The 23,525-nt window shown below is 46.0% G+C and overlaps 1 protein-coding gene and 1 long non-coding RNA gene across 2 annotated transcripts; both read left to right on the top strand.

Moving 5' to 3' along the window:
• Positions 1-14,738: 14,738 nt before the first annotated feature.
• LOC144325185 (uncharacterized) lies at positions 14,739-15,431 on the top strand. Its single transcript, XR_013390525.1, has 2 exons — positions 14,739-14,923; positions 14,963-15,431. It is a non-coding gene; the product is annotated as an uncharacterized LOC144325185 (long non-coding RNA).
• A 2,211-nt stretch (positions 15,432-17,642) lies between these two features.
• Positions 17,643-21,652, top strand: LOC144325182 (uncharacterized). Its single transcript, XM_077917761.1, has 2 exons — positions 17,643-21,143; positions 21,183-21,652. The coding sequence occupies exon 1, from the start codon at positions 18,271-18,273 to the stop codon at positions 19,270-19,272; it is 1,002 nt and encodes a 333-aa protein (XP_077773887.1). The 5' UTR covers positions 17,643-18,270; the 3' UTR covers positions 19,273-21,143; positions 21,183-21,652.
• Positions 21,653-23,525: the final 1,873 nt, after the last annotated feature.

Raw genomic sequence — 23,525 nt, 5'->3', positions numbered from 1 at the left:
GAAGCGTTCCTCTTCAACCAGGCCTTGGGTTGATTGATATCTGATGACCTTCTAAATATGTTGTGGGAGGAGGGGATGATTGGTTTGTTTCTGTTCTTATTGTTCTTATGTTCTTTGTGTTTTTTATCTTGTATTTTTATGTTGTGAACCACCCTGAGATCTGTAGATGAAGGGTGGTATGCAAATTCCATAAATTAGTAAATAACAAATCCTGATTATTTACATATACATCAGGTATCCTGGAAAGTCTAGATTCAGTATCTACAGTATCTGTGTGCCTTTCCTACATCACTCAGTACAGTAGCAACTACCAAGCAATTGGGTGGTCTCTCCTGAATACTGGAGGCAACAAACACACCCAGCCCACAATCGGTTCAGCTTCTCAGAGAAAATACACATTAATTAAAGGGTCCCAGAAAGTAAACCATGAGTGTTTCCAACGTTATCTTAGTAGTTCCAGATGGCGTGGACTTGGGTTCAAAGATTAAATTACAGTCGTACCTCAGGTTACATATGCTTCAGGTTACATACGCTTCAGGTTACAGACTCCGCTAACCCAGAAATAGTGCTTCAGGTTAAGAACTTTGCTTCAGGATGAGAACAGAAATTGTGCTCCAGCAACACAGCAGCAGCGGGAGGCCCCATTAGCTAAAGTGGTGCTTCAGGTTAAGAACAGTTTCAGGTTAAGGATGGACCTCCGGAACGAATTAAGTGCCGTACTTAACCCGAGGTACCACTGTAGAAGGAACTGTTAAGATACGCCACCACTTTATAAGAGACGTCTCTTCTGCTTGTCCAACAGAATCCTAGCCTTCCTTCCATTCCAAAAGACAATGTCAAGGGCATGGAAGTTCAGTTTCTGGACTTCCACCCCTCTGGTATGTAAACTGAAAAGCGGAGTAGTGAGATTGGTTGTAAGAATAGATTTGGTGGCAGTTCTTGCTGGGAGATGCAGTTTGATGGGGCAGGGAGCAGAGATGCCTGGATTTGCACAGTGTCACCTTGTCATGCAGCTGTCGTTGTACACATTGTACACATTGTAGTTTTGTGAATAAGTCTTGAAGGAACTCAACTTCCCATATGCATCAGTTACCTGGCACAGCAACTGGAAATGGCTTCCTCCGACTCCCAGTCCAGCACAAATTAAGTACTTTCACATTCCATTTATTTCAGTGGAATAAGTTTAAGCATATGCATAACTTTCCCACTGAAACTAAAAGGATGTACACATGCTTCACTTTAACTGGATTGTTCTTGTGCTTTTCAAGAGTAAGTGGTCCTCAAACAAACCCGTCAGTTAGGATGCAGCTCATAGCAAGACGCGGGACGCGGGTGGCGCTGTGGGTTAAACCACAGAGCCTAGGACTTGCCGATCAGAAGGTTGGCGGTTTGAATCCCCGCGACAGGGTGAGCTCCCGTTGCTCGGTCCCAGCTCCTGCCAACCTAGCAGTTCAAAAGCACGTCATGTGCAAGTAGATAAATAGGTACCGCTCCGGCGGGAAGGTAAACGGCGTTTGCGTGTGCTGCTCTGGTTCGCCAGAAGCGGCTTAGTCATGCTGGCCACATGACCCGGAAGCTGTATGCCGGCTCCCTCGGCCTATAGAGCGAGATGAGCACCGCAACCCCAGAGTCGGTCACGACTGGACCTAATGGTCAGGGGTCCCCTTTACCCTTTGCATAGCAAGACACCTGCTTACGATGGACAGGGCCACCTGAATGCACACCAGTTTGTTCTTTCATAGTAACTGCAGAGGATGACCATGAGAAACTAGTGGTGCCAGATAAACTATTTCAGCATCGCGTGTCTTGTCTGACAATTTGCCCGGCTCTTCCTTGTCTAGTTACCGCGGCTTAACGCCGTCCCTTCTTTTTGTTTCCAATTGATCTTGGAACGAAGGCATTTACATCTGATTTCAATGAAATCTGAAACGTTGCTGTTTTCAGTCTGCTAATGAAACGGTTGAACCTTCCTAGGATTTGGTACAATTATTCTGGTGGGCGTGTGTGTGTGTGTGTGTGTGTTTTAAAGGGTGCTCATTATCACAGGCAACGCTAACCTATTTGCAAGCTGTAGAATTAATCCTCCTCCGCCACTTGCAGATCGGCGCAGCCCCAGACGTGTAAATCTAGGAAGGAACAGGGAACCTGCTGAAACCCAGCTCGACGTTTCATTGAGAGCCCTTTTCCTGGTAAAACCTGGCTCAGCCGACTGCTTACATGTAACATTATGTTAACAGGAAAAGCCACTTGAAAGTCTGTTTGGCTGGCTGAAGCCCCGAGCGCACAGAGTTTAATCACATTTAGAGTATCGGTTTTAGTAGACTGTTTTTGAAAAAGCTGCAAGGTGAAGAGCAGACTGACACGAGCTGGCGAGGCTTTCCCTTCGTTTTCTTGATTTTCATTTCAAGGTTTATATTTGCGCAACGTTTCCCGAGGCAGTCTGGCAAGCCCTGTTTTCCGAGCTGGAAAGGTCGTTTCCATTGGCTAGGATGTGGGCTGGCCTGTGGGATTCTTCACACGTTTTTTGTTGTTAGGCATACACTGGGAATGCTTTAAGCATATGCCTAAAAATACCCGGTGTGAATGAGATAAAGCCCATGCCTGGAGATCCCTGCATCTGAGAGCCAGGATTGGCTGCAGGTTTGTGGTTTTCTCCTCAAGAGGCAATGTCTCGTCGTATTCTCAGACCCTCTTACCCCAGAGCAAAGGGCATAGATCCACTCTTGGGACTCATCCAACAGCCTATTGAGCGTTCGTTCCAATTTGCTTTCACAAAGCTTACACAGAGGTTAGACTGTGCCTGGTCTTTATTAAGAGTTTCTTCAGATTTCTTTTTTGTAGGGAGGTTATATATGAATGATTATTCATCCTGAGCAGTGGCGTAGTGGGCAGGGGGGCACAGGGAAAATGGCCCCGGCCGCAAAATTGTTAGGGGTGCAAAATTTCAGCACCCAGTACTGCCTCAATACAGCTGCACGCTTCCGTCGCTGGACTCAAGAGAAAATGATTTCTCCATGAGAAGCAGGAAGTGATTTCTCCAGACAACAGAACGACTTTTGTTTTCTGCAGCTGTGATCTTCTGGGTGACGTGGATGCCGTTAGGCAGTTGAATGCACATGCATACTATGTCCAACTCCCCTTCCATGCAGCCCGGGGCGCTGGCAACCCACGCTATGTCACTGATCCCGAGTTCATCCTGATTTGCTTATGCAGGGCTTCTAAGTCTTTCCATTCATGGTCAAAGGGTTACACACACATGAAGGTGGTAGATGGTTGGTGGCAGGAACCTGAGTGAGATGCAGGAAGGGAAGATCTCCCAGGGTGGGAGACTGGGAGAGGAAAGGAAAACTCCCATTTAAAAGTTGGGAAGACCCACAACTATCTGTTTCTTTTCTCTTTCTTTCTCTGTTTTTATTTAGGTTAGTTTCTTTTATCTTATTGTATTATTAAAAAATGCTTTGATAAAACCTTACCGGGGGGCTGGGGGCGGGGAGGAAGTCTTCTCATTCATCATTTTTTCATCCCACACGTATCAGTGCATTATCAGTACATTTCCTTTTCCAAGGATGGAAGGGCCATCTTTCATATTTCACACTTCTTTAAATTTTGCAATGGCCAAGCAATACTTACAAAAATGCATATATCAGGGTAAAGTGGGCATAGAAATGCACATATTAGTGAAAAGAGCATACAAAAATTCTATTTTGCAAATGTTTTGCAAAATGTGTAAAGTAGGAGAAATTTGCATTAGAATGCTGATGAATTTTCATGAGATTTATTTATTTTTAATTGCAAACTGATGAGGAAATGTGGAGGCTGAACTTGAGAGTGGAAAGACAAGAATCTGAGAGGCACTGAAATGGAGGGATTCGCCCATCCCTACTCCTAAGCAAAGAACAACCTCCACCAACAACTATTAATTCTGAACAGTGAAAACCATCACCATAGCCAGTTTATCGCCAGATATTAAAACTTAGTAGACGTTAGACTTTGAATTTTGCCAACCAGGATTTACAGGCAGCAAATTTGTTTCACTTCTAACTTGCATTTACCAGGTACTTTTTGCAACATCAACACACTCTGAACATCAGGAGTAGCTATGGACCATTGGTATCAAGTAGTATGGAAGGCAGCCCTGTTAGAAAAACTAACCCAAAAACTGAAATTGACACAGGGACAAATAGAAGAAGACGCCTTCACCCCAGTATGGCTCCCCTTTATCACGTACACAGCCCAACAAGGTAACAACAAAACAGCATACAAATCAATTTGGCTGACCTGATTTTTTAAAATACACTCTCACACATCCCGCTCACACACACAAATAAATCTCACTACAGTCACCCAAGGACAACCAATCACACCCTAGGCCACCCTCTACCTCTCTTATCACCAAGGAAACACAACAAGTGAATAGTGAGAAAACCCATACACGTAACGTTGAAACAAAACCCCACACTAAGTAGAAGAATAGAAACATAACCACCCAACCCCACTCCCCCTCTTTTCTTCCTAACCTAACATTGTATGTATCATGAATGTCTCATAACAAATGCAACTGAATTGTAGAAATTATAACTTGAAGAAAGAGACATCTCACTGTTTTTGTATACTTAAGGAATCTTTATTAAAAAACATTTTTAGAAAACACACACACACTGAACATAATGAGGATTGGCTTTGATGTTTTGTCTGCATGTTGTGTGAGGATTGACTCTGTGTGTGTGTGTGTGTGTGTGTGTGTGTGTGTGTATGGTCCATTTTCCCTTATACGCTCACTGAAAAAAAAGAAGATGCTTACTTCCCATCTGGTAGAAAACGGGAATAATTAATCGGCTCTGACTCACTTCCCTGCAAAAAACAACAACAATTAACACACCACACATTCATTTCACAAATAATGCTTTGGATGATTTTACTTTAAAAGAATTTACTGTTCACCTATCCATTCTTGTTTCATCTGGGGGTGGCTTTCTGCTTCAAGCACTCTCTAGGGCATAGCTGTCAACCTTCCCTTATTTGGCGGGAAACTCTATTCCAGTGGCCTTTCCCGCTGCTATCCCGGATTGTTGATATCCCGTAAATTTCCCGGATTTCAAAGGAAGCAGCTCCTCTCCCTCCCTGCCAGCCAGGGAGGCTCCTCAACTGCGTTGCTCACCAATAAGGAGTCTGAGAATGACTGGGGGGTGGAGCTTGCATGCCTTGGGCCGATCAAATCAGCCGCGTTGCCTGGGGACTTGCCTTTGCTTCAGCGCTTCCCAGCAGAGAAGTGACGGTGTGGTTTTCCTTGCTGCATCCCCTTTGCCGGGTTGCTGTGCTGTGGGAACCACCGTTTGCGGCTTCGTTTGGCTGCTGGCTGGGCTTTCTGCCTTTGGGCCTTTGGCTCAGAGGGGCTCTACTCTGTGTGTGTGTGTGTGTGTGTGTGTGTGTGAGAGAGAGAGAGAGAGAGAGAGAGAGAGAGAGAGAGAGAGAGAGAGAATGTGTCACTTAAGCTGATAGTAGGAATGCTGTAGCTTCACATACTTACCTTCACACAATGTGTAAATAACTTGGGGAATTTTTTTTACCGCAGGATGTGGTGAGGTCATGTTATGTACTGAGTTGAATAGGATCCAAAATGCAGCAATCTGAATGGTCCTAGAACAATAGGATTCAGAATGCAGCAGTCTGATTGGTCCTAGAACAATGCAGCAGTATGATTGGTCTGCAGGAGCCACCCAATCCAGCTCCAGATGGAAGTGAATCCACAACCTGATTGGCCTACAGGAGAATTTCGGAATTAGCCAATCACGTGCAGCCCATTGTGTAAATAATGTATATAAAGCAGATACTGTGGGGAAACTTGCATTCCTCCTCACCACTATGAGCTGAATAAAGAGCATGAAATCCACTCTCGACTCTGAGTATATTTCAGGTCAGTACTTTAGATTTACAAGGGGATCTGAGAGATGAATGGGAGATACGGTTTGTCAGTATTAATGGACAGCTAAATAGAAACTTGTGGGACGCAGGTGGCGCTGTGGGTAAAAGCCTCAGCGCCTAGGGCTTGCCGATCGAAAGGTCGGCTGTTCGAATCCCTGCGGCGGGGTGCGCTCCCGTCGTTCGGTCCCAGCGCCTGCCAACCTAGCAGTTCGAAAGCACCCCCGGGTGCAAGTAGATAAATAGGGACCGCTTACAAGCGGGAAGGTAAACGGCGTTCCGTGTGCTGCACTGGCTCGCCAGAGCAGTGATGTCACGCTGGCCACGTGACCCGGAAGTGTCTCCGGACAGCGCTGGCCCCCGGCCTCTTGAGTGAGATGGGCGCACAACCCTAGAGTCTGGCAAGACTGGCCCATACGGGCAGGGGTACCTTTACCTTACCTTAAATAGAAACTTAACCCCAAAAGTTAGGACCAAGATTCAAATCCTGACTGGGTAACTTTGCTCACTAGTAACATTGAACCATGAGGACGAGATGTTTGGACAGTGTTCTCAAAGCTACCAGCATGAGTTTGACCAAACTGTGGGAGGCAGTGGAAGACAGGAGTGCCTGGGACAGGCGAGGCTGCTGATCCCTTATTTTGGCTGCTGATCCCTTATTTTCAAATCTGAAAGTTGACAGCTATGTCTCTAGGGCAGATGTCATTGGACTCTAACTCCCATCAGCCCCAGCCAGCAGGACCAGGGATCCGGAATGATGGAAGCTGTAGTCCCGCAGCATCTGTGAGGTCATCACAATGGCTACGCTTGTGCTTGTCAGCATCGCCCTTGAGCCAGTGCACCAACTGGACTCATGCACCTCAACCCCGAGTGGGCTAGGCGAGCTGGGTAGCACTGCCAGAGACCTCCTTTCTCACAGGAACAGGTCACAGTGCTGTGGACTCACAGCTTAGAGCTGAGAGCACCGGATTCACTGTCTCAATAATACAGTCGTTGCACAGCAGAGTTTTGCAGAGTCTTGCAGAGTATAAACCACTCGGAGAGCAGCTCTGTAGAATATCTTCCTTTTATTCTGTAACTACAACTATGATACAAAACATATACAGAGCTGAATATTCTAAGCATAAATCAATGCTACACTGAGAGTCTGCAGCTGCACTTAGCAGCAACCTTATCTCTAGGAACTCTCTCTCTCTCTCCGATACACTGACTGACTGACTCTCTCACTCACACACAGATGTGGTGCTGGGCAGAATAAGTAGATAGCAGGACACGCCTCCTCCTCTCTGGAGAGTCAGCAGAAACCATCAGGAGATCATCAGGAGATTCTTGGGTATGGGAGGGGTGAAATCTCTTCAGTGCTAAGGTAACAGAGCATTGGGTTCAGATCGCAGGGTTGTCTCTCTTCATTTCTCTGGAGCACAAGGAGTATTCTCCACATGTTTGATGGTCTTTAGGAAAACCATGGTCCTTTCTGAAAGAACCACACACCACTTGTAGGCCTCTTTCAGCAGACAGCAGCCCCACCAACATGGCTTCAGTGCTATGCAAGGAATAAGCCCCATGAGGAGGAAATGGCATCCCCAAGTCACAGTCCAAAATCCAAAGAGACTGCCTAATAATTAAGTGAGAAATAAAAGAAAGAATGAGGAATGTTAATCCTTTAATTCAAATATGCTGAGGAAGAGTCGCACATGACTAAACAACAACAACAAATTTCCATCGGATAAATGGTGGAGGGCATACAGTCAGAACTGAAGAGCAAGTCAGGACAAAAGAGGCAGGACTAAAGAGCCAGCCAGAAGTTGGGCCTTGTAGCAGGAACCCCCACCCCCCACCCCAATCATTCTGTTTGTACAAACTTCACACACACTCACACACTACATACGCCACATTTCTGTTATAAATTCATAGAAAAATCAACCATACATTGGATTTGCACTGTTCCATTTTTATTTTACTCCATATGACAAGGACTATCAAAGGGGGGTGACCGGGGGGGTGGTGGCTTGGTTCTGGTCAGCCATAATCCCTTCACCATCCCAGCACATCCACAGGAGCCCTGCCCAGTTGCTATGCCAACCCTGATGATCCCAGACAGAAGACAATCAAGATCACAAAGAACTTGCATATGAGAGTGGATTCAGCATGGACTGAAACAAAGGACAATGATCAGATCTTCCCTCTGGGGGCAGGAAACTGCCAACTCCCCTTTGTCTCCTGGAAGTGACTCATAGGAGGGGGAAAGGAGGAACCAGCCAGGTGACAGGACACTCAGGTTACCACCAACTTCTCCGTCAACCCCTCCTTTCTGTAATGTATGCATGATGTTTCTGGGGGTGGGCTTGACCTAGAGGAGGGGAATTTCAAAAGTTTTTATAAGACCTTGCACACTATTTTTCTTGGTCTTTTCCTCTCTCCTGGAAGTGAGGGGAACACCCTGATGCATCAGTTCAATAAAGGCCAAGCCTACAGGCTGCTGTTTTGCTCCAAGTTATCCTGGTTGGTGTCTTTGTTTTGTTCAAGGGAGCCCTCGGATTTTTCCGGTAACAGCTTGAAGGACATTACAGGAGGCAGGACCACAGCAGAGCTTAGTAAGACTTCATTGCTCAAGCAAGACTCAGCTGGAACAGGAAGCCCAAGTTTCAACAGGAAGTATGCAGCTCCTTCTTGTGGCGAGTTGCTGAACTGCAGGCGACCCCTTTCCAGGTCCTGGACTGACTTGCCCAACCAGGCAGGTCATTGAATCTTCCTATGCCTTCCTATCCAGAAAGAGCCAATGACCAGCAAGGCTGGGATGACTCAGTCCAGGGCCTGAAAGTCCCTCCATGAAAAGAGGTCATCTGCAGTCCTGTAATTCACCACACGGAGGAGCCGGACTCAGACCCAGAAGTTCTTGAGAGCAGCAAAACAAAATGTGGTCTGGAAAAGCGTCTGAATCATGTGAGTCTCCCCTCTCCAGGAATAATAATCATAAAGTGCGGTGCTTGTGCTGGAGTTCATTCCTAGGCTGCTTTTCAGGCCCCAGACTGCGGTGCATTAAAATTAAATTACAAAACGAAAACAACGATATCCTGCCTTTCCTCAAGAGAGCTCAAGGCAGCTAACAACAGAACATTACAAATGGAATAATTTAAGAAAAGGCTGAAAAAAATGTACAGGCAGTCGTGGAAAACAATTTCATCAAATAAATTAAAATTCTAAACAAATTGTATTTAAAGGGATATAGATATATAGATAGGGACGCGGGTGGCACTGTGGGTAAAACCTCAGTGCCTAGGACTTGCCGATCGCATGGTTGGTGGTTCAAATCCCTGCGGCGGGGTGCGCTCCCGTCGTTCGGTCCCAGCGCCTGCCAACCTAGCAGTTCGAAAGCACCCCCGGGTGCAAGTAGATAAATAGGGACTGCTTACCAGCGGGAAGGTAAACGCCGTTTCCGTGTGCTGCGCTGGCTCGCCAGATGCAGCTTGTCACGCTGGCCACATGACCCGGAAGTGTCTGCGGACAGCGCTGGCTCCCGGCCTATAGAGTGAGATGAGCGCACAACCCTAGAGTCTGTCAAGACTGGCCTGAACGGGCAGGGGTACCTTTACCTTTACCTTTAGATAGATAGATGATAGAGTTAGACAGATAGATGATAGATAGACAGATAGATGATAGATAGATAGATAGATAGATAGATAGATAGATAGATAGATAGATGATAGATAGATGATAGGTAGATGATAGATAGATAGATAGATAGATAGATAGATAGATAGATAGATAGATGATAGATAGATGATAGATAGATAGATAGATAGATAGATAGATAGATAGAGATAGATAGATGATAGATAGATAGATAGATAGATAGATAGATAGATAGATAGATGATAGATATAGATATAGATATAGATATAGATATAGATATAGATATAGATATAGATATAGATATAGATAGATGATAGAGTCTTTTTAAAAACAACATCAACAAAAACCCTTGAGTTGGGACAACCAGCTCATAAGTTGCCTTATGGAAAAAGGGTGGTCTTCAGCATCTGTTGGAAGGAGAGACGAAAACAGTCTAAATGCACCTCTTGGGAGAGGCACCAGCCCTGGAAAAGGCTCAGTCCTCCACCAGTCTGGCCTCAGAAAACAGTGGGATGCAGAGCAGATCCCCCTCTGAAGATCTCAACAGCTGGACAGTCTCATGTGGAAGCGAGCAGTCCAGACACCCTGGACCCAAGCCATTCAGGGCCTTCAAGATCAAAACCAGCTTTTCGAATTGGGTTCGGAAACAGACAAGGAGCCGATGCAATTAAGAAATCACGGGAATCAAATGTTCTAAGACGACAGCCTTTGATACCACCCTGGCAGCTGCATTCTGGCACGAGTTATATGGATCCTCTGGAGAGGCATCCCAGATAGAGCACGTTGCTATAGTCTAACCAGGATCTGACCAAAGCATGTCTGACAGGGGCCAGATTCGCCTTCTGCAGGAAGGGACGCTGCTGTTGCAACGTTACACGAAGCTGTGCAAAACCACGGCTGGCGACAGCCACCATCTGAGCTCCCAGGAGTAAGGTGAGGTGCAAGAGAACTCTCAGGCTGTGCGCCCAATCCTTTCTGTTTAGAAAAAAGGGAAATCCGTGTCCTTCAGTTTTATTATTTTTTTAACTAGCCAACGGCACCTAAATATTGTCTTGACTAAGTCTCAGGGAAGACCCACATTTAAAGCACCTGATCTCTCCCCCAGGAATCCTGGGAGCCATATTTTCCCCCTCAATGAACTACAATTCACAGCACCCTTAAGCAGCTGCAGTTTCATTACATATCACAGACGATCCTAAAACATCTCAATGGAGTCAAGCTAAGCTCTCCAGAAGCTTGGGAGAAGGGGCTTTAATTAAGTGATGGGAACTGAGCAGTGATGTAGCCATCCGTGGTGGAATCTACACACATATAAAAACCGTTCTGAAAAATGCTTTTTTAAAAAGCGTTTTTATAAATACATTGAATTTTCCATAAGGCTTGCCATCGCCATCTAGTGACACATTGTATATTGCACCTAAAACACACTTAAAACATTTTATTTTCAGTGGTATACCTGAGTCCTAAGTCTCTGAGGGACAGGACATCCAAAGTCAGGGTGCAGTTGCCTAGAAGGCCCTATCCTTCACTCCCTCCCACCCACAGCAAAGGACATTTTATCATAATTTGTTACTGATCATCTTACAATTTAACAAATTCAATTAAGTTTCCACACAATATTCTCTTAGCATTTTGACTTCCCACCTTAAATTCCATGATGTTTCTGTTCAAATCCTTTTATCTACTGTCTTAAATATAATATTTATTTCTATAGCGTATATCCTACATTATGTTCTCATTCCTTTGTTTATATTTTAAGCCCTGCCTGTGATTTCATTTGGCCATAGTATTTTCTCAGATAATCGGAAAAGGGTCTCCACTCTTCGACAAACTTTTCATCTTTTGGGGGTAGATCTACATGCAGGGGGGGGGACACTTTAAATATGTCAGAAATTAAATTGTTATAACAAAAGAAAAGAAAAAACCCTATGTAAAAATTGCATAGAAAATTTGTTTGCTCTCTGGCGCCATCTGCTGTTACATGTTTATAATGCATCCAATGCGCTGTTTTTCGACTAATGTAGCTGAGTCCTGGGTCTCTTATTTTTGCCGTTAATTTTGCCATCTCCATATAGTCCAATCGTATCTTGGTCTCAAGTTGTTTATCCTGCTAACTTATCAGCAGTCTGCGCAGATCACCACAACACAGGTATGTCTTAATCACCATTGTAGAACCAGAAGAGAGAGGTCAAGATCAAATTGCCCTGTTTAGTCATAGCTTCATTTTTATAATAGAATGTCATGCTGCCTTCATTTTTAAAAAAAAAAAAAAAACACCACAGGTGGAATAATCCTTTCCCCTTTCCAAATTACCTCCAACCCTCTGAAAAAGGAAAAACACCTTTGCCACCGGAGAGGTTTTGAATTACCACCCCAAACCCTTTACCCTTATCTAGTCACTACAAGTTTAGCCTAAGGGAAAGATCATCTTTGTTGTACACAAATATAAGTTCTCATAGCAAGATGGCAGTATGTTATGGCTAGTTAGTGGTTATAGGGCAATGACAAACCTAGACAGCATCTTAAAAAGCAGAGACATCACCTTGCCAACAAAGGTCCGTATAGTTAAAGCTATGGTTTTCCCAGTAGTGATATATGGAAGTGAGAGCTGGACCATAAAGAAGGCTGATCGCCAAAGAATTGATGCTTTTGAATTATGGTGCTGGAGGAGACTCTTGAGGGTCCCATGGACTGCAAGAAGATCAAACCTATCCATTCTGAAGGAAATCAGCCCTGAGTGCTCACTGGAAGGACAGATCCTGAAGCTGAGGCTCCAATACTTTGGCCACCTCATGAGAAGAGAAGACTCCCTGGAAAAGACCCTGATGTTGGGAAAGATGGAGGGCACAAGGAGAAGGGGACAACAGAGGACGAGATGGCTGGACAGTGTTCTCGAAGCTACCAGCATGAGTTTGACCAAAGTGTGGGAGGCAGTGGAAGACAGGAGTGCCTGGCGTGCTCTGGTCCATGGGGTCACGAAGAGTTGGACACAACTAAATGACTAAACAACAACAACAAGTGGATATAGAAGGGAGGAATTGGGACAGGTAGGAAAGATCTCACACACCCTTTTTTTTCAGTGTGCACACATTGATGAATGGGCCTTTGATGAGTTCTTCAGCAATTTGCGTACACACACGAATCCATCCTAAAGCACACCTTCTTTAAACAACGTGTGGGTTGCAGAGAACGCCCTGATCAGACCATATCTGAGTACCCCTCTCTTTCAGCCAAGGGAGTTTTGAAACACTTTAGGTAGAGAAGGAATCTTCAGCAGCTTTGCTCTGGCCCCCTAATTCAGAGCAGACCAGGAAATTCTTCCAGCATCGTTGTTGCTCCCCCATGTAAGTGACAGGTTTTTTTTTTAAAAAAAAAGCATGCAGAATGATCAGATTATATGAAATTACATGCACAGAAAACGGCATTAGCCAACTCCAAAGGAATCAGGCAGAGCTGCTCGGAGTGAGAATGCGCTAACAAAGCTGTGATTTCCCTTCGAGTTAATCAAAATCATTCACCCCGGCGCAAGCATAAAACAGGAGACCTGCTACGCAAATGCTTTAAGTATATATAAGGAAGGACGCATACGGCCGCCCAATTTTTGCATTCAGCTGGAGAGGCACTAGGAAGGGTATGGCATGATGTTAGTGCTATGCTTCCGCAAGTCTCTAGTATGTCCCTGTGTTGTGGAAATCCTTGTCCGTTACTGTTATGCTACGGCTATCGGGACTTTGTTTTGGGCGTCTACTTAAGATTCTTCTGTTTATATAGGCTTTTTCTGATGTATAGCTCAACCATCATTGTCTCGCTTTCCAGATGTCGGCTAAGTATTTTTATGCTGCTTTGTGGATGAGTAATGTTCGCCACCCAGATCCTTTGTTTATTGTGTGGTATGTAAGCCGATAAAAGAAAAGAAAAAGTTCTTTTGCACCTAATATTTCTCCACGTCTCAGATCTCTAAGGCCGCATACACACAATAAAGCACATTCGAAGCACAGTTCCCAACCCCCCGAGAATTCTGGGCACAGTAGTTTTTTATTTAAAAGGTATTGCTGGGGAAAGTAACACTGTGGGGGTAAACTACAGTGGCCAGAATTACTTGGGGGAAAGAATGAGCTTCAAATGTATTGGAATGTACACAGCCAAAATCTGTCCAGCCGAAGATTTATTATGGAATTATAAATATTAACAGATTGTTACGAAGGTTGTGAGGCACCCCCAATCTCTGCTGAGGGGTTGTGTTTCCATCGGGTAAATCAAGGCACAGTGGAGGCTAGTGGCTTTGAGAAATATTGTTTATTTTACACATTGTTGTTGTTGTTTAGCCGTTTAGTCGTGTCCGACTCTTCGTGACCCCATGGACCAGAGCACTCCAGGCACTCCTGTCTTCCACTGCCTCCCGCAGTTTAGTCAAACTCATGCTGGTAGCTGTGAGAACAGTATCCAACCATCTCGTCCTCTGTCGTCCCCTTCTCCTTGTGCCCTCCATCTTTCCCAACATCAGGGTCTTTTCCAGCGAGTCTTCTCTTCTCATGAGCTGGTCAAAGTATTGGAGTCTCAGCTTTAGGATCTGTCCTTCCAGGGAGCACTCAGGGCTGATTTCCCTCAGAATGGATAGGTTGGATCTTCTGGCAGTCCATGGGACTCTCAAGAGTCTCCTCCAGCACCATAATTCAAAAGCATCAATTCTTCGGTGATCAGCCTTCTATATGGCCCATCACTACTGGGAAAACCATAGCTTTTACTATACGGACCTTTGTTGGCAAGGTGATTTCTCTGCTTTTTAAGATGCTGTCTAGGTTTGTCATTGCTTTTCTCCCAAGAAGCAGGCGTTTCTTAATTTCGTGACTGCTGTCACCATCTGCAGTGATCATGGAGCCCAAGAAAGTAAAATCTCTCACTGCCTCCATTTCTTCCCCTTCTATTTGCAAGGAGGTGATGGGCCCAGTGGCCATGATCTTCGTTTTTTTTTTTATGTTGAGCTTCAGACCATATTTTGCGCTCTTCTCTTTCACCCTCATTAAAAGGTTCTTTAATTCCTCCTCACCTTCTGCCATCAATACACATATTTACACCTAAAGTCTTCGGGGGGGGGGTGCAGAACATTATGTTCCAAGCGTGTCTCTCATTGCGCCTCTCATAGCTTCAGCAAGCTTGAGTACAAAGCAGCAGTCATTCTAAAGGGAGATGGGAAAGGTTTCTCTCAATATTTTCTGTGCCTTGTACTTTGTACCTAAGAAGAGTTGTTCACCATACTATCTGCAGTAAATTCCTAAGTAAATCTCTGAGCTAATCTTACTTCTGCAAATTTCGGCCAGACAGTTAGCAAAGACAGCAGTTGCTTGCTATTTCTAATCAGACAGGTCAGGAGGTCGTTTCCTGCCTAGTCAGCTAGCAAGAAGGTCAGGAGGTCGTTTCCTGCCTAGTCAGCTAGCAAGAAACCGCTGCTGTTAGCAGTAACTAACCAGACCTACTAAATTTGGCTGGCAGGTTAAAAGTTCATTTCCTACCCTGTTAGCTGCTGTCTGCAGATTTAAACCAGGCCTGTTAAAAAGGCCCCCCCCCCTTTTCCTGCCTTATGCTTACTAATGCAAAGATGAAGACACGTGTACGAAGGAAAGGGGAGGAAATGCTTAGCTAGCAGAAAGAAAGGAATGTTTAGCAAGCAATAAAATGTGTTTAGCAAGCAATATAGATGTGCTATGTAAGGGAATAATTTGAGAAGGTATGGGAGGGGGGAGAGTGTTCAGAAGAGTATAAGAAGTCTGTAGATGCGTATTTCTTTACAGCCAGTGTATTTTCAGGAGCTATCTAGCTGGCTGTCTCTGTGTACAGAATGTTTCTGTGGACAGATTTTAATAAACTTTTTCTCCAAAGAAGATTTTGCTTTCCTGGTACTTTTGTTCCCTCCAAGGTCCGGGGATGGCGTGGCTGATGGATCCCTAGGTAAATAAGGCTTCATTTCTTTGGGGGCTCGTCCGGGATCAGCCCTCTCCCCAATACGGACCAGAGGGCCAGGCTCAACCAAGGTGAACAGCTCAGCAGCGTTTGCAGGCTTCAGCGCGCACCCCGCCTGTTTTGTGGGGGAAGCCGGCCACACTGTCCTGCAGTGGAGACATCTTGTTGAGGGAGAAAAACAAAGAGGACGGCGCCAAGGGGACAGGTCCACAGCGGAAAACGGTAAGCCCAAGGGAAAGGGCGTGGGCCCCCAAGGAAAAGGGGGGCGAGGTCTGATCAAGCCTCACCTGGTTGTGCAGAGGGCCACCAGGAAGGGAAAAAAGGGCGTGGCAGTGTTATGCCACCAGTAAGGTTTGGTAAAAAGGGGACTGGTTGTGCAGGAGAGTGCCACCAGCAAAAATTTGGAACAGAAGAGGGAGGGATATATATATATTGTGATTTTTTTGGTGTGTTTTGAGTATTGCATGCTGAAGTTATTTTGGTGTGTTTTGTGTATTGCATGCTGAAGTTATTTTGGTGTGTTTAGTGTGTTACATGTTGAAATTATATTGATGTGATTTGTATGTTGTATGTTGCATGTCAAGATACTCCAGTGGCTGAATTGTTAAGTGTGGGCCAGGGCTTAGCGTTCCCCTTGGGTGATTGCAGGGTTGTGCATTTTCTGGCAGGTCTGTTGTGTGAGAGAATTTTTACTGTGAATAGTAGCGAAGTATCTGGAAGAAATGGGTTCTGGCCAAAGTAAAAGTACCCCTCTGAAATGCTTTTGGAGATTCAAGCTGATGAGAGGGGAAGATGAGGACATTGTGAATTAGATTGGCCCACCCAAAAGAACAAATTGGCCGTCCATCAGGACCCTTGATTTGCAACTCATTAATCCATTATATCAGAACATTTTGAATGTCCACCCTGATCAAATCCCCTACATTTCCACATGGAAGACCAATGTGAAACAAACCCCCCCCCTCCCTGGCTGAAGTCATGCTGCCAAAAAGTCTCAGGCAGCCGTATCTGCTCAGTCAGGAAGACAGGAGGACAACCCCCCAGTCCTCCAGGATTCAGAGATGGAAGAAGATAAAAGTTTTGATGCCCCCACCGCCTTATGCCCTGGCAACAGCCCTGGCACCACCCCCGCCACAGGGAGCAGATGGCCCAGCCCCCAATCCCGTGGACAATGCATTGTTAAGACCTGGGCGAAGATGGAGAAAGGGAGGAACGAGAAGAGGATGATGAGGATGAGGCATTTGTAGGAAGATTGATTAAGTTGACAAGTGATGGAAAGATATGAACAGAGGAACAGGCAGAACGTTTGAAAAAGTATGTGGAACTTTATGAGAAGTGGACGTCAGTCCCCATATGTTAAAAACAGCGGGATGTATAGGGGAACAGAGAAGAAAGTGGCAGAAGGAGTGGGGAAGGCAGTGAAAAGAGTGACCCTCCATAGGGCACATAAAGCACAGGAGAAGGGCGCGGCCAGAGTGATGCCTCTCCATAGAGTGTATGACCCTCCGGCCCCCACGGGACCTGATGGGGTGGTGCCCAATAGAACTCATACAGTTCAACATGTCCCCTTCTCTAGTGCAGATGTTTGTAATTGGAAGAACCAAAACCCTTCATTTGAAGAAAAGCCTGCCAAACAATTAAGCTGTTTGAGGAAATTTTTAAAACATACAACCCCACCTTTTTATGATGTGCAATATTTGATGGATGCCCTGCTAACTACAGAAGAGGCTAGGCGAATTCATGCTGAAGCCCGAGCACACATGAGAGCGCAGGGGGCAGGAGATCAAGCTGTTGCAACAGGATATCCTGAAACTACACCGAATTGGGATTATCAGATCACTGAAGGGCAAAATACCCTCACCACTTATCGCCAGAATGTCTTGAATGGCATGAGGAGGGCAGCCAGAAAACCCACCAACTTCGTGGAGGCCAGAGAAATAGTACAAGGGACAGAGGAGGCCCCTGGAGCCTACTTAAAGAGGCTGAAGGAAGCCTACCGCCAGTATATCCCTGTGGACCCAGATGAGGCTGCCAATGCCCCTATCATAAAAACTGCCTTTGTAGCCCAAGCGGCGCCCGATATCCACCAAGAAAAATGAAGGTTTTATGGGCCACACCCTTGAATGGATGTTGGAATTAGCCCAGACCATTTATAATCAGAGAGAAGAAGAGGCCCAGAAGAAAAAAGGAGAAGTACCAGGCAGAGAAATTGATGGCCCTGAAGACGGGAAGTCCACCGTTAGGAGAAGAAGAGGAGGGCGAGGCCGCTTAGGAAAAAGCAACAGCATGCCTTCAAGGATTTGAAAAAGGCATTGCAGCAAGCACCAGCGCTGGGCATCCCAAATCCTGAGAAGCCTTTCTCCCTGTTTGTGGATGAAGACCAGGGAACAGCAAAGGGAGTGCTATGCCAAAAAAAAAATTGGGAAGCTGGCAGCAGCCCGTGGCATACCTATCTGAGCGCCTGACGCCTACAGAACAAGGTTTACCGCCATGCATGAGAGCAGTTGTGGCAGTAGCTACCCTACTGAACAAAGCAGACAAATTTACTTTTGGCCAAGACACTGTTTGTGTGACTCCGCATGCAGTCCCAGCACTGCTTGACATGAAGGGTACCTATTTCCTCTCCCAAGCGAAGATGAGGAAGTGTCAGATGTTATTGTTGCACCCACGTTTGAAATTCCAAGTCACCACAGCCCTCAACCCAGCTGCCCTATTACCGGTAGGAGAAGGTGAGGAGCAGACCACGATTGCATTGAAGTGATGGATGAAGTATATTCCAGCAGACCTGATCTTAAAGACGAGGCAAACCCCCACTGGCCTTCATGGTTTGTGAATGGAAGCAGTTTTGTTGAGACTGGACAGCGGAAAGCAGGCTATGCAGTGGTAGCCCTGGAAGACCAGGTGATCGAAGCAAAGTCACTCCCGCCTGGAACATCGGCCCAGCTGGCAGAACTAACTGCGCTTACCAGAGCCCTGAGCCTGGCAAAGGGACAGAAGATAAACATTTATACAGACTCTAAGTATGCATTCCTGACTTTACATGCCCATGGAGCCTTATGGAAAGAAAGAGGTTTGCTTACCTCCAGAGGAAGCCAGGTGGCCCACCCACAAGCCTTGTTGAACCTTCTGGATGCTGTATGGGAGCCCGAGGCAGTGGCAGTTATCCATTGTTATGGACACAAGACTGGACCAGGAGAAGTGGCCAGAGGAAACCGATTGGCAGACAGAGTGGCCAAGGAAGCAGCTCGGGAACTAGCCCCCACCTCGGTTATCGGAGCACTAGTCCCAGAAGAGATTTCAAGCACCGCTGACAAGCCAGCTTATACAAAGCAGGAAAAGGACACTGCAGACGCCCAGGAACTGACATCGTCCAAAGAAGGATGGTACCTTACCCCTGATGACAGGATATGGATTCCAGAGTCCCTTTCTCGGCAGGTTACTCAGAGATACCATGATTCAACCCACATAGGACCAGATGCTACAACCAAGCAGCTGGAGAAATGCTTCTATATAGCCCACCTCTACCAACTGGCAGCCCAGATTTCCAGGAAATGCCTGCTGTGTCAAAAGAATAATCCCAGAGCCGGACCACTGGCTCCCCCAGGGATTCAGCATAGTGGAACTGCACCTATGGAAGATCTTGTCGTGGACTTTACTGAATTACCCCGTTGTGGACTACACCGCTACCTGCTGGTGGCAGTGTGCACCTACACCGGAGGGCCGAAGCATGGCCAACAAAGACTGAAAAGGCATTTGAAGTAACCAGGTGCCTGCTTAGGGAAATCATCCCTCGCTATGGATTGCCAAGGTCCATAGGATCTGACAATGGACCAGCATTTGTTCATGCAGTCCTACAGGGACTGGCAAAAGCGCTCCAGATCAACTGAAAGTTGCATACAGCATACAGACCCCAGAATCAGCTATCCAAGCTGACACAGGAAATTGGGTCTAATTGGGTGACAATGTTACCTCTGGCATTACTCAGGGTCCGCAGTCTCCCGTCAAAGCGAACCCACCTGTCACCTTTTGAAATTCTGTTTGGAAGACCAGTTCCATATGTTAGAATGTTAACTCCATATGCTAGCCAGGATATGCAATTGAATAATTAAGTCCAGATATTCTTCCGAGTTTTCTTTTGTCTCAACAGGTGGACCCAGGCTCGCAACCCCTGTGTGTTGGCTGCATCAGTTCGAGCCAGGTGATGAAGTGTGGGTAAACGATTGGGCACGGACGCAGCTACAACCGTGCTGGAACCTTATATCGTCCTGCTCTCCACACCCACCGCCGTGAAATTCACCGGCATCACCCCTTGGGTCCACCACACCAGAGTGACCACTACAGATTGGACTGTGCAGTTAAATCCTGATTAACCCCTTCGGCTGACCATCTCTAGACCCTCCGCTGACGACCGCCCTGCTGGTATCACTCCGGAGGCTGATACCTCCGGCTGAAGAATTGGATGGGAGGGGCGCCCGCGGGCAGCGCTCCCAACGTACCTGTTCTACGAACTCACCCACCTGAGAATATCCTACCACAATATAGGGACAGAGCGAGACTTACAATAATTTGGGAAGGGGACCACCCCATTGGGCATTTGACTCCTCACCAGGCTAGAGTTTTAGCAGCAGTCTATTCTTGTGGGTGTGTTGCTTTTTATTTCTCACCAAACCCCCCTCCAGGAGGTGCTTCTCTTTCTCCCACTCATCGAAGTACCATACACCCAGTGGGCCTTAGAGGTAGTTACACACATACCCTTGAGTGACTGACACGATACCCACCATGACTGAATATTGGTGGGAGGAACCATGGAGATATTGGGGATGGTGGGTAGGAGTGATATGTACCGGCCTGCTTGTTTGGATGCTCCTGTATTTTTGTTGGCATGAACGGTACCGTATTTGTGGGAGGAAACGTAATCCATCTATACCTTTGATGATTCTCCTTTTCTTTTTAGTTGGAGAGCCCACATGTGTATTGGCACAGGAAGGAAAAGTCCCCCGACTTCCCTTGCCGACATTTCCCGTTTGATGACTGAGTGGGGTGCCCATAACCCCTAAAAAAGGTGGTTACAAATGGCTGAAATGGAGCATGTTGTTTCAACATTTCAGTCCATGGCGAGGCTATCCGTGATCTGGCAGCAAGCATTGAAAAGGTAGCACATGTCCCTGTACAAACTTGGGAGGGCTGGGATATGTCTTGGTTGGATAGCATCTTCCCAGGTGGATGGATGGGGAGGATATTTACTATGGTGATAGGCCCAATAATGCTTCTATTGCTTTTCTGCTTTTGTATTCCCTGCTTGATGCAATGCTTGCAAAATATGATGGAGAAGATGATGTCCCGCATGATGGGACCTCACGTGACTGCTGTAATGAGAAACTATAGACCCCTACCCCAGAACGAATCTAAGTAATAGATTGTTCAAAAGAAGAGGAGGGAGTAAAGGGAGATGGGAAAGGTTTCTCTCAATATTTTCTGTGCCTTGTACTTTGTACCTAAGAAGAGTTGTTCACCATACTATCTGCAGTAAATTCCTAAGTAAATCTCTGAGCTAATCTTACTTCTGCAAATTTCGGCCAGACAGTTAGCAAAGACAGCAGTTGCTTGCTATTTCTAATCAGACAGGTCAGGAGGTCGTTTCCTACCTAGTCAGCTAGCAAGAAGGTCAGGAGGTCGTTTCCTGCCTAGTCAGCTAGCAAGAAACCGCTGCTGTTAGCAGTAACTAACCAGACCTACTAAATTTGGCTGGCAGGTTAAAAGTTCATTTCCTACCCTGTTAGCTGCTGTCTGCAGATTTAAACCAGGCCTGTTAAAAAGGCCCCCCCCCCCTTTTCCTGCCTTATGCTTACTAATGCAAAGATGAAGACACGTGTACGAAGGAAAGGGGAGGAAATGCTTAGCTAGCAGAAAGAAAGGAATGTTTAGCAAGCAATAAAATGTGTTTAGCAAGCAATATAGATGTGCTATGTAAGGGAATAATTTGAGAAGGTATGGGAGGGGGGAGAGTGTTCAGAAGAGTATAAGAAGTCTGTAGATGCGTATTTCTTTACAGCCAGTGTATTTTCAGGAGCTATCTAGCTGGCTGTCTCTGTGTACAGAATGTTTCTGTGGACAGATTTTAATAAACTTTTTCTCCAAAGAAGATTTTGCTTTCCTGGTACTTTTGTTCCCTCCAAGGTCCGGGGATGGCGTGGCTGATGGATCCCTAGGTAAATAAGGCTTCAATTCCTAGTCTCTCTCCTCCAGCCAGGGCCAAGATGGTTCTGCTACTTCCTGTTCCCAGAACACCTTTAGCATTCAAAAAGGGCCATTTTTCCTGTGACATCACGCTCCCTCCATCACCGTGGCCACCTGCCCATTCTCCTGCCTCTGCCCCCTCCTCATAGCATTGCCAGTGGCCATTAATGGCTAAGTACTTGGTTCCCCATTGTTCCTTAATTGCTCTGCACTTAATTAGCCTGGCCAGGATGGTTTTTATAAGCTGAAACAGGGCTTTTAGCATTGCAGTGCCTACTCTCCGGAATCCCCTCCCTATTTAACAGGCATCTGTAATGCACGGGCTATGATTGGCTGTGAAAAACTGAGGGAGTTTTTCCTACGTATGTTTCGGCTGAATGCCACCTGCCATGTACAAAGGCCTGAAGCAAGAAAGACTAGGTCTCTCTCTTCGGGTTCAGAGTTCTTTTCTCCCTGGGCTCTTATTGAAGTGACTTTGATGGCAGTATGTGCCTAGGCTCTGTGTTACAAAACACGTCGAGAGTTAAGAGCATGGGTAGGCAAACTAAGGCCCGGGGGCCGGATCCGACCCAATCACCTACTAAATCCGGCCCCCGGACGGTCCGCGTACCAGCTTGTTTTGACATGAGTAGAATGTGCCCCTTTATTTGAAATGCACCTCTGGGTTATTTGTGGGTCCTGCCTGGTGTTTTGACATGAGTAGAATGTGTGCTTTTATTGAAAATGTATCTCTGGGTTATTTGTGGGGCATAGGAATTTGTTCATATTTTTTTTTTCAAAATATAGTCCGGCCCACCACATGGTCTGAAGGACAGTGGACTGGCCCCCTGCTGAAAATGGTTAAGAGGATGCTGTCTGTCCCCTCAGTCCTGCTCCCCCTTCAATAGATCCTTTTTTTGGTCATAAGCTCAGTGGTAGAGCAATTTTTTTTTTTTTGCCTGCAGAAAGTCCTCGGTTCAGTCCCCAGCATCTGAGGGACTGGGAATGTCGCCTGTCTGAAATCCTGGAAAGTTTCTGCCAGTCAAAATTGACAGTGATGACCAACTGTCTGAGTTGCTATAAGGCAGATTCCAATGTGCCTTACATTTTCACTTGGAAGAGAAACTCACTTTTAAAACGTTAACAGTCCTGACAAGTAATATATATATAGTGCTTTCCAAAGACTAGTTATTATCTTCATAAAGATACCATGCCACACACACACACACACACACACACACACACACACACACACATTCCCCTCATAAGACTAGCTAGTAATATACCCAGGCCAAAAACAATTCTTTGCAGTTCTGCTGACTTCTTAAAAGCTGAGGAAGCCGTCCAAGAAGTCGGTGGGTGTTCTGTCTGACAAAGGTCAGGACCAGCTCCTCTTTGTCATGCTGATTTCCCCAGCCTCTGAGGATCTTCCTGACTAATACAAGGTTCTGCCAAAATCACAAGGAATCGCCAATCTAATTGGCAATGTAACCACGCATAATTTCTAGAGATTGAATGTTAACAGTTAAGACTACAGCACATCCTTCCGTCCTGCCGCAGAGGGAAATCACCATTGCTGAAGGGGAGCGTGTGTGTGTTTTAGGATTCGCATTTTGGATCTGACAAACAAATTAAGGGTCGCGACATGTTGTCTGCACAGAGGAATCCATCTTGGGCTTTATCAGAGCCACGTCGACTCCATTGGAAAAGGGCTCAATGGCTCTTTGTTTAGACCGTTTTAATTTCAATGCTATCGGATAGTGCAGAAGGGAGTAAACACGGAGCGTTGCCATTTCTGC

The sequence above is a fragment of the Podarcis muralis genome, chromosome 1, assembly GCF_964188315.1.
Source record: "Podarcis muralis chromosome 1, rPodMur119.hap1.1, whole genome shotgun sequence".
In the NCBI taxonomy this organism is placed as follows: Eukaryota; Metazoa; Chordata; class Lepidosauria; order Squamata; family Lacertidae; genus Podarcis; species Podarcis muralis.
Note: the sequence above shows the minus strand (reverse complement) of the source record. Positions and strands in the feature narration are given on the sequence as shown.

Bases quoted from the DNA above. Each gene is read 5' to 3' on its own strand.
- LOC144325182 (XM_077917761.1), top strand. From the start codon at position 18,271: ATGGATGAAGTATATTCCAGCAGACCTGATCTTAAAGACGAGGCAAAC.